This window comes from Abramis brama, assembly GCF_963993115.1.
Source record: "Abramis brama genome assembly, chromosome: 11".
NCBI classification, from domain to species: domain Eukaryota; kingdom Metazoa; phylum Chordata; class Actinopteri; order Cypriniformes; family Leuciscidae; genus Abramis; species Abramis brama.
In genome coordinates this window covers 35,744,033-35,754,672 of record NC_139973.1, presented here as the reverse complement: position 1 = coordinate 35,754,672, position 10,640 = coordinate 35,744,033, and the positions used below count along the sequence as shown (strand labels likewise).

At 38.7% G+C, this 10,640-nt stretch overlaps 1 protein-coding gene across 1 annotated transcript in view; it reads right to left on the bottom strand.

Annotated features, from left to right (window-relative positions):
* Positions 1-2,988: 2,988 nt before the first annotated feature.
* The window catches only part of hs6st3a (heparan sulfate 6-O-sulfotransferase 3a), a 30,959-nt gene continuing 23,307 nt past the window's right edge, over positions 2,989-10,640 (bottom strand). Inside the window, exons 2-3 of the mRNA XM_084127912.1 lie at positions 4,692-5,415; positions 2,989-3,558 (exon numbers count right to left, since the gene is read on the bottom strand). Of these exons, the coding sequence (XP_083984038.1) occupies positions 3,511-3,558; positions 4,692-5,415 (772 nt within the window). The 3' untranslated portion in view covers positions 2,989-3,510. The remainder of the gene's footprint in view (positions 3,559-4,691; positions 5,416-10,640) is intronic.

Genomic DNA, 10,640 nt, shown 5'->3' with positions numbered 1-10,640 from the left:
TACAGTAAAGATGTCACACACTGCTGCAGAATTGACAGAGCTGTTGGATTTCCTCATTCAGAATTTCATTTTCCTTTCATCTGCCTTAATTTAGTTTCAGAGCTCGCTTCTGCGTTCTATTTTGGGAGCCCATTTCTGAAGGTTTCAGGAGATTAGAGATGTGAGGCTGAAGCTCACAACAGCTCTTCTGTGCATGACCACGTACAGCTCACCAGAGACCACACATTTCTACATGCCCAGACCCTTTGTCTGTCCAGACACACACACACACACAACTGACTCTTTATTTCTGTTACGTTTGGGCAGGGATGAAGTGAGGTGAGAATCCAGTTGCAGCAAATTTTATTCAAAACCAAAACTAAGATAATCCATACTGAGAGTAAAACCAGGAACATGAAACAGAGCAAGAGTGCAACAGTATATGCAAAGACAACAACTGACAAACCAAGCCTGAAACACCGGGGAATATATACACAGGATAACAAGAGGTTAACAAGTCAAGTCAAGTCAAGTGTATTTATATAGCGCTTTTCACAATACAGATTGCATCAAAGCAGCTTCACAGCATTAAACCAAAATAACACAACAAGGTTGTTTCTAGTGTAAATTTATTGATTGATAAAATTAAATTAATATCCCCAAAATATCCCCAACTGAGCAAGCCAAAGGCAACAGTGGCAAGGAACCGAAAACTCCATCAAGTGACCTAATGGTGTCCTAAAACTCCATCAGGTGACCTAATGGAGAAAAAAAACCTTGGGAGAACCCAGGCTCAGTCGGGGGCCAGTTCTCCTCTGGCGTTTATGAACTAGAGGCCAGATTGTAGTTTGAACAGTAAGATTTAAAATGTTATATGAATGCCTGGCTGAAGAGATGCGTCTTTAATCTAGTTTTAAACTGGGAGAGCGAGTCTGAGCAACGAACAGTATCAGGAAGGCTATTCCAGAGTTTCGGAGCTAAATGTGAAAATGCTCTCCCTCCTTTGGTGGATCTGGATATCCTAGGTATGACCAAAAACCTCGAATTTAGTGATCTTAAAGAGCGCGATGGATTATAGGGCGAACAAGGCACACCTGAAACTAATTAGTCACTATGACAACTAACGAGGGCAACTATGGCAGTAAACACAGAAACAATGGGGAACAGAACACACTTCAAATCAAGTGTCCATAAACACAAAACCAAGACATGGGAGCAGAGACCAGGATCATGACATTGCCCTATTTGCATAGCATGACATATTTTCTTCTGGAAACAAACTTTGTTGCATTATTTTCCTGTTATCTCTGTAAAGCTGCTTTGAAACGATCTGTATTGTAAAAAGCACTATATAAATAAATGTGAGTGACTTGACCTGACTTGACTCAAAGGAGCGACTTCCAGACACTCCAAAACAGTCCACGAGGGACGTGGAGTAGATGTGGACCTGAGAGCAGAATGGAGGAAGGTCTGGAGGTAGAAGTATTGCAGGTAACCAGGACAGAGCAGGCTGGTCAGGTGTAGTGATGGGAAGTTAGGATCATTTTACTGACTCTCTTGTTCGATCTCGTTCATCAAAATTAACTAATCTTTTTTCGAGTCATTTCATTCATTTAAGGGGCTTTAAATGTTATACTTTTAACAGGCAAATTCCCCCAACACATCCACCTACGCAATCTTGATTTAAGAAATCATTATAATGCAGTCAAAAATAATTTACAGGGAACATAAAAAATTACTTTAACTTCTGAGTCTTTCGTTCATTTGTCACGTGACAGATGCAATGAACGGATCGTTCATGAACGACTCATCACTAGTCAGCGAAGGCGGATCAGGCTGAGCAGGTGGTGGTTAATTCTTGATCTTTATATTTCTGCAAGTGTTGACGTCATTGTTGATATCAAGAATTAGCATTTTTATAGTGTAAATGTAATTCCTGATATAAAAAAACTGAAGATCCCCATAGCAGATCAGATGGGACTGGTGACCACCACAGAGGTGCAGGCGGGACTGAAGACCACTTCAGGGGAATCAGCGAGACTAGGGAACTTGAGACAGAACAGGCAGGGAGTTAGGTAGCGACCTCCATGGATGTATCTGGGCAGGCAAAGAGTTCTAGGGTGACCTCTTTATTTGTATCAGGGCAGACAAGAATTTCACAGGCGACATTCATGGTCTTGTCAGGGCAGACAGGCCGTTCGAGGATGACCTCCATGATCGTGTCACGGCTGGCAGGAAGTTTAGAGTCAGCCTCTGAGGTTATAGCCAAGCCATCAGGGGACACAGAAAGTTCAGAGGAAAATGTCACCGCTGCCTTGGGAGAAACAGGCGAGGTGTGCGGGAGCACAGAAGACACGGGAACGACCTCCGGGGCAGACAGTGCTGAGGCCAGCGGGATTGAGAGTGCAGAGGCTAGTGGGCTTGAGAGCCCAAGACTTGGGATGCTGGCTGCTCGCGCCGACATCAGAGGGGGATCCGGCTGGCGGCCATTTATTGGGAAAATCGTATTATAGCCAAATTATTTAACGCCTACTGATCTACTGTAGACATAATTGTTTGTTATGACATCCGCATCAAATATTATAGTGCTCATGATAACTTTTGTTAACTCTACAATAAGTAAATCCACTTTACCAGCTAATTACTCTTCAACAGCGATGCCATAGCAATATATAGAGCTACTGCAAAAAAAAAAGTTCAAACACAAAATTCTAAAGATGGCTGTGCACTTCTCTGATGAATAAACATTCATCGCGCTATAGATAGCTTGCTGACAATTCTGGAATTCACTCAAATACAGGCTATTCTTGCTGTGTGTAAAACATACAATATGCTTCAAATGATTATTCATATATGTACTGTAAATATGAACTGGACAAGACAATGTGATGTAGCCAAAGCCAAGATGTAACGATATAATTTTTCTTATAAACAATTATACATTTTAACTGTATGGAAAAGAGCCACTTTTGATGAAAAAAAAATAAATAATCATATTTTGAGCTAAATGAACAGATGATAATTATTTTCAGATATATAATACTTTATTTGACTCAATAAGTACACTTGTAAAACAAATACATTTAGTTGTGACCATGCAAACATCATTCTCATTCTATTTGTTTCATTTGTATAATCCAACAATCTCACACCCTTTACAAACTGAGGAAAACAGGCAAACACAAAAAGATTCAAGTAGACATAATGGTCAATCAGACCTTTTGGACGCGTGTCCACTGTACATATACATGTCCCTTATTTTAACATTTTCCAAACCAGAAAAACAAACAGAGAAAATTGCTGTTTGGTATTGCAAAATGGTTTTCAGTCAAATAACATTCAGTTGTTGCTCCTCTTAGATCACTTCATTGGCTATTATAGTCATAGTTTTTCTAATAAGTCCGCCATATTGTGATGACAATAAACTGTAGGGTGAAACAAGTTCCCAATTTCATCAGAAAGGATTAAAACATTACAATTGCTGGTAAAGTTCCTTATGATGTTCTTAAATGGGCCTGGGTTCACTGACCATCAGACACAAGAGGAGGAGGAGGAGGAGGAGGAGGAGGAGGAGGAGACCTGTTGGAGAGGATGAAGATGAATGGAAACAGACAGAGGTTATGTTCAGAATAGAATACTAGCTTACTGCTAAATGAATACTACGCAATATACAGTATACTGTATACCATAAACAGTAAGTAAAGCTCACAAAACTTTTGTTTTCTTTTCGAGTGAATGCAAAGTTTCTCGGGGGAATAATCGAAATAATTTTGCATATTGTTGGTTAGGCAGTTATATTAAATGTTTTATCTTAAGAACATTTTTGTTTACTTTCATACAATATACAAATTTGGTGCTGTGTTGAGTTGTCTCTTTATGTCCGGTTTTGTTTCATGAACCACATCTATTTTGAATGCACATTTTGGCCCTGTTTACACCTGGTATTAAGATGTGTTTTGGTCGATCGGATCACAAGTGGACGACGTTAAATACAGGTGTAAACGGGGTCTAAAATGCTTTGAGCTTTTCCACTTTCGACCACTTCCAGAGGTGGTCAAAAACGCATTAGACCGGACTGTTTTCGTAGTGTAAACGCTCATTTGGTGGAATGCGTTCGAACAGCCACAAAAGACCGTCTACTCTCCGCCTCCTAACCTAATGCATAATAAACATTATGGGAAGCGCTCTAGACAGACGGGATTTAAATTTTGTCAGCTGAAGACCCAAGTTTGGTTTGAAGACGAAAAACATACCAAGCACAATGTTCTCTCACCATTCCTGATTTCTAACACACACTCACAACGTTCAGCGTCATCTTGCGACTGTCAGAGCAGAAACTAAAGCTGCTACTCCCCGTATGTTTTTCCGTCGTCTCCGGGCACGTTCATATGTAAATTGCGCGAGCTTATTTTGTCCATTAGATCGAAAGATCTGAAAAACCCCATATATTTACCTGCCTATAGACCCTCCCCTCGAAGAAATCAGGACAGAAGTGGTTGAAAGTGGACAAAAGAGACGAATTAAAACACCAGGTGTAAACAGGAATGTCTCTCTCGTCTACTTGTGATCTGATCGACCAAGACGCATCTTAATACCAGGTGTAAACAGAGCCTTTGAGACATGTAGTAGTAAGCGGTATTATATACTGCAGAGATGGTGAGAGTAGTATGTTATTCTGAACATAACCAGAGAGCAAGGCATCACCACCGCACCACCTGACTGCTGTAGTCCTCCGTCACCCCGGTTAACTCCATCTCCTCCTCTGCATCTTTTCGCTCGTCGTCCTCCTGTTGCTGAATCTGTGAGGTTTTCTGTTGCTTCGTTCTCCTGCGTTGCTCTCGTTTCCTCTTCCTCTCCTCCTGTCGCTCCTGATGGTGGCAGTACTGCACGCGGCGTGAGAAAAGCTCCCTGGCGTACTCGTACAGCTGCACGTCTAGCGCATTGAGCTCCTCTATGCGCCTCCGGGTGGACGTCCCCACCGTGACCCCGGCCGCCCGGGTCCCGTTAATCTGAGTGAAGGCGGCGATGAAGTGCAAGCCGAACGTCCTCTCAAAAAGGAACTGTGTTTTGCGCTGGAACTCAGTCAGGCCGAAAAAGGCCATGCGCCGCAGGTTGCGCTTGGCGCTGCTGAGGAGCAGTTCGGCGCGCCGCTCTTCGCTCATGGAGGACAGGTTGTAGCAGCCCACCAGGCTGAGATCGGCCAGCATGCGAGTCTGTCGGTTGTTGGCCAGGTTTGAGGGGCAGGCCATGAACTCCTCGAGAGACACGCCGGTCCAGTCCTCGCTGCTGTAGCAGGACGGCAGCTCGTCTGGGGTGGCAGGACGCCCGTCGCACATGTGAAGCGCCGTCTTCCACGTGGCACCGCGCTGCACGTGCTTCCACTCGCTCAGGTAACGCGACACGGGGTCCCGCAACAGCGTGATGTAGTAGAAGTTCCTGGGAAGAGAACACAGAGGATGAGGCATCTAGAATAAAAAATAAAAATGATGACAGAACTGCTACTTTTAGATGAACTATTCCTAAGGATGTAGACCTCACAAAAATGTTACTGTTAGTCAGGGGTTTTCAAACCATTTGAAGCCACAGACCTCCAAATATAATGATTTGCTGGGAGGGACCCTCTTCCTAAACCTGCTACATATTATCATTCAAAGGATTGGGGTCGGTAAGATTTTTCTTTTTTGAAAGAAAGTAAATAAGAAATGAACACTTTTATTTGACAAGGATGCATTAAACTGATCAAATGAAGACGTTTATAATGTAACAAAAGATTTATATTTTAAAAAATGCAGTTCTTTGTAACGCTTTGGAACAAAAAAATGATCAAAGCTTCCACAAAAAATATTAAGCAGCACAACTTTTTTCAACATTTGAATAATTAATGTTTCTTGAGCAGCAAATCATCATATCAGAATGATTTCTGATGGATCATGTGACACTGAAGACTGCAGTAATGATGCTGAAAATTCAGCTTTACGTCACAGGAATAAATTAAATATATTCAAATAGAAAGCTGTTCTTTTAAATTGTGATAATATTTCACAATATTACTCTTTTTTTTATCAAATAAAGGAAGCCTTGGTGAACATAATAGACTTCTTTAAAACAACATAAAAATATTTCTATAGTTCTGAGTAATTGTACCAAACTTTTGAATGGTAAATAAAGACATAAACATCACATTTATATGATATTTAATATAATATATTATGATAATTATAAATGTGTGTGAAATATAATCTGGGAAATATTTACTTGACAGTGTACCTGTATCGTTTTTCTACCCACCATTACAGTATAGTACCTGAAGAGAAATAATTTTTGACTGTAAATAGAAAAATATATATTTATAATAAATCTCCACCCATAAGCTTCCACCCAGTCTTCATAAAACAGAGCAAACAATAATTGTAAATTGCATAGTTTTTAATATGTTTTGCTGAAACTTTCTGCAGACCCCCTATATCACCCCAGTTTAAAAACAATTGTTATTTTGTTTTAGGATGTTTACACATTTTTATACATTCTCTAATGGCCTTTTTGATTGAATAAGTGGAAAAACAACAGAGCGTAAGAGCGCCGACAATGTTTAAGCAGTTCAACTGAACAAGACAAAGATGCTGATTAAAAATAGTATTTTTGGCAGCGTTCCTCATTAAAATTACCATGCAGGATTTCCTGAGCATTTCTTGCTAATTATATCAGTACAGCTAATAATTCAGACAGAGAAACCTTCTCCTTCATTACGACAGCCTGATTAACCACATTATATTCTCATAGTCTGAATGTAGAAGAGAAATGATACAGGTGATAGCCAAGAAACTCAAAGAAAAAACAAGTGATATTTATCTGAAAATGAGAAAAACAACCCCCATAAAACATCCAATTTTCTATCTCGGCAATGAAATCGCTCTGCGCTCAGAATAGCGTGCTCATGCCGGAGTGAACGCGCTGTGAGACGTGGTCTGCTCATTGTCATCGAGTTCCTCATCATTTGTCTCATTTCCTCTTGCTGGGATTGTTACCTCCTGCGTGAGGAGCACATTATTTCCAATCAGCTCAATGAGAGGAGCGCCACTGACACATGGACACAAATCATCTACGAGAACTCAGAAAAACAACATTCATTTACATCCTATTTGAGCAAATATTTTCTAATTTGGCAAGAGACGCAACATGCAAGAACAAGCGCTGGAAATGCAATGGTCTTGGGTATGAATTTCAGATTTTAGCTTGCAGGGTGCTGTTAAAATTTCTGGGTAAAGGGATATGTTGGGATGTGATGTCACGCTTGGAAACTGGTCTAAGATCTATCGAGTGATCTGCCACATCACGGTCAAATTACGGGCCAGAATGTCATACTGGCTATGGCATTATAATGCAGTGAAATCAATAACGCTCCACTAAGGTAATCCATCTGCTCTTCAGCACTGACCTATTGGAGAAGCACTGTCAAATGCTAACCCGCTCAATACAGTCAAGCCGAGCAGGATATGATATGATAATGAAGGTCAGATCGCTGATCGTGATCGCTCAGAGGTCAGTCTGCTACTGCATAAAGCATCCACGAAACATTCAAAAAGTACTCAAAAAATAATTCAAAGGGATAGTTCACCCAGAAATTAAAATTCTATCATTTACTCATCCTCATGCCACCCATGATGCACTCAACTTTCTTTCTTCAGATAAACACAATCAAAGATTTTTAGGAAAAATTATCTTCACAACGCACATTTATGTCAAGCTGAACATGAAACGATAGTTTATAGTTAAAAGAGTTTGAAATATTAAAGTAAATGTTAGAGTAAATGATCAGAGAATTTTCATTTCTGTGTGAACTATCCCTTTAAAACGTTTTCCTTGCTATTAAGCCTTCAACAAAAAGAACCTTCTGAAATGGATTTGGGCTAGTCTTTCTGAAGTGTAAGTTTTTGATGAAATCTGAGAGCTGGCTCACTCCTTCATGCTAATTGCATTAATTCTGCGGTCCAGAAAAGTTAGTAAATACATTGTTAAAATAGTCCAAGTGACTACAGTGGCTCAACCTTAAGTTTATCAAGCGCCGAGAATATTTTTTAAGCGAAAAAGAAGAAGAAAAAAACCACACAAAAATAACGACTTTATTCAACTATTCATTTTCTTCCGTGTGGGCCTCTGAGTTCACGAGAGCGCCACGACACATGCGCGAGAACTGAGAAGATAACGACAAAAAAAAAAAGTCAAATGTTTAGCTCTGAATATTTCTCAGGGTAGCTTTATTTATTGAGTTTTTAAAATGTACAAATATTTCAACAAAATAGAAGAATAGAAATTTTTGGAAATACAGACAATTATTTTTTTGCACAAAATTAAATTGCATGGGCAGATTATGTTAGATTTCATGATAATGATCAATACATCATCCATCCTTCTTCCAAAAAGTGTTTTTGTCTTACCCTGATTCAATATGGTATAAGCCAGTTATACGTGTTTATGTTTTAAACCTGTCACCTGTTTTCACAGAACAGGTGAAGCTACAGTAACGTCTTCAGTCTTGATATCCTTCCCATTTAAACTCGTTATATCTCTTAAGCCTAGTAGTGAATGTTTTATGAGCAGTAGGATCATTTCTCTCTCTTTTTTAGTTATGAGAAAAAAACATATCCATTTTTTTTTTTTTTGTGGTGTAGTTTATTTTATTTTATTAATGCCATGAACCAGAACAATAAAATGAGACATAATCATTCAAAGTAAAACAAATACAAAGTAAATAAGTAAAATAAAATAAGAACAGTGCCAGAGGACAAGAAAGAAAAGTATTACAAACAACAGAAACAGAGTGCTACTTTATACAGCATAATACCTGCTTACAATGCTATAAGCCTTTTTACTTGTGCAATTACACAAAACAGAACAATAAAGCTTAAAATCATTTTTAAAACCAGAAAAGTTAGGTTTGGAGTCAGACCATTTCATTTTATGAATGTGAAAGTTCCCTATTAATATTAACAATTGTATTAAGTATGCCTTATCTTTCTCAATCATTGAAGTGTATGTCAAATCCACTCAGCTGCAAATCAATGTTCAATTTTTTCTTTTAAAATGCTCCACATCAATCCAAAATATTTTTGTATGTATGCAATGGAAAAATAAATGAAAAATTGTTTCCTTTTCACCTTTACAAAAATTACAAGAGTAATCAATATCTAAATGTTCCAGCACGTTTTACTGGATATATTTCTTTCTAGACTTCTTTTACTTTGTTATTAATGTAGAATTTATCCACTGTTCGCCAAGCATTACGCCAATTTACATCTCCAAACACAGATCGCCAGAAAAAGCGAGCTGGAGGGTAAACAATATTAAGTATATTCCTAATGTAGTTATTTGAGACTTTATTTTGTAAAATATTTGTATTACAAGAAATATTTTACCCATGATATCTGTAAAATTTAGATCTTCCTCCTGTGATGCATTTCTAAGAAGGATCAATACTTTCCAGGGATTGCATCCATTACAACTGCATTACAAGTCTTTAGGTCTAACTGGTATTTTAAATTAAATAAAAAATTCTCTATATGTTAATAAATTTCCATCATTGTTTAAAAGCTGACTAATATAATATTGTTTTCAAACCAGTAATCAAAAAAAGAGAGATTTATTTTTGTAAAGGATGTCTTTGTTGTTTCAAATATAATATATCCTAGGTGAAAAGTTATGTTTGTAGGCCAGTGTCCATGCCATGAGAGATTTTGCAAGCTTAAATGGTATTTTTTCAATTGAATAATTACACTTCAATAAAAATGAGAGGTCGCCCAATTGTTTAAATAGATAGTTAGGAAAGGAATTCCAAATACTAATTGTTAATTCCAAATTGTTCAAAGCATCACAACTCAACACCTCTAAACCACCATGATCTTTGGGATTGCATACAATTTCTTTTCTCAAATAATGTGGCTTGTTTTTCCAAATAAAATCAAAAAACATTTTATCCAATTGTTTGGTAACTTCAGGGGGAATATCCAATGATAACGACACATAGGTTGAATTGCCCTAATGTGGGACACTGCCTAATGTGGGACACCTAAGGTCTAGTGTTTGTAGGTCCCCCATAAATACATGAATGACAGTGAAACTATAGGTGTGTTCGACATCGGCTGTGGCTGGATGCAACCGATCGGCGAGAGTAGCCGCGTGCAGGCGGGGAGGAGCTGCAAACGGAGACGTGAAGTCGGACACTTTCTGGTTCCCGTAGTGACCGCTCACGTGGTGTTTGCATACTTTACCATACTTTGCATACTTTACTGCAGTGAAATAAATGCAATATTTGCCAAATAATACACAGATGTTTCAGAGACATTTTCATTCAATACTTTTATGTACTGCTTCACACAGCGTCTGTTTGAACAAGAATAAAGTTCAACATAAGCTACTATCAATGAAGTGGAGTCTACGTTTTTTAAGCAGTTTTAATTTGATAAACATGACACAATATAACATGACAACGACACGAAAAGAGTTTTCACTGTTATAAAAAACTGATTTGAGAGCTTTAGAGGAACTAAAGGTGTTCGAATAAACACAAAACACACGTGATCGTTGTCATGCGGTGAATCCGGCCAATCGTGGAACAGCTGTGTCGTCATCAGCCCTCCTGCAGTCCAGTGCAGCCGCTCTCGAGA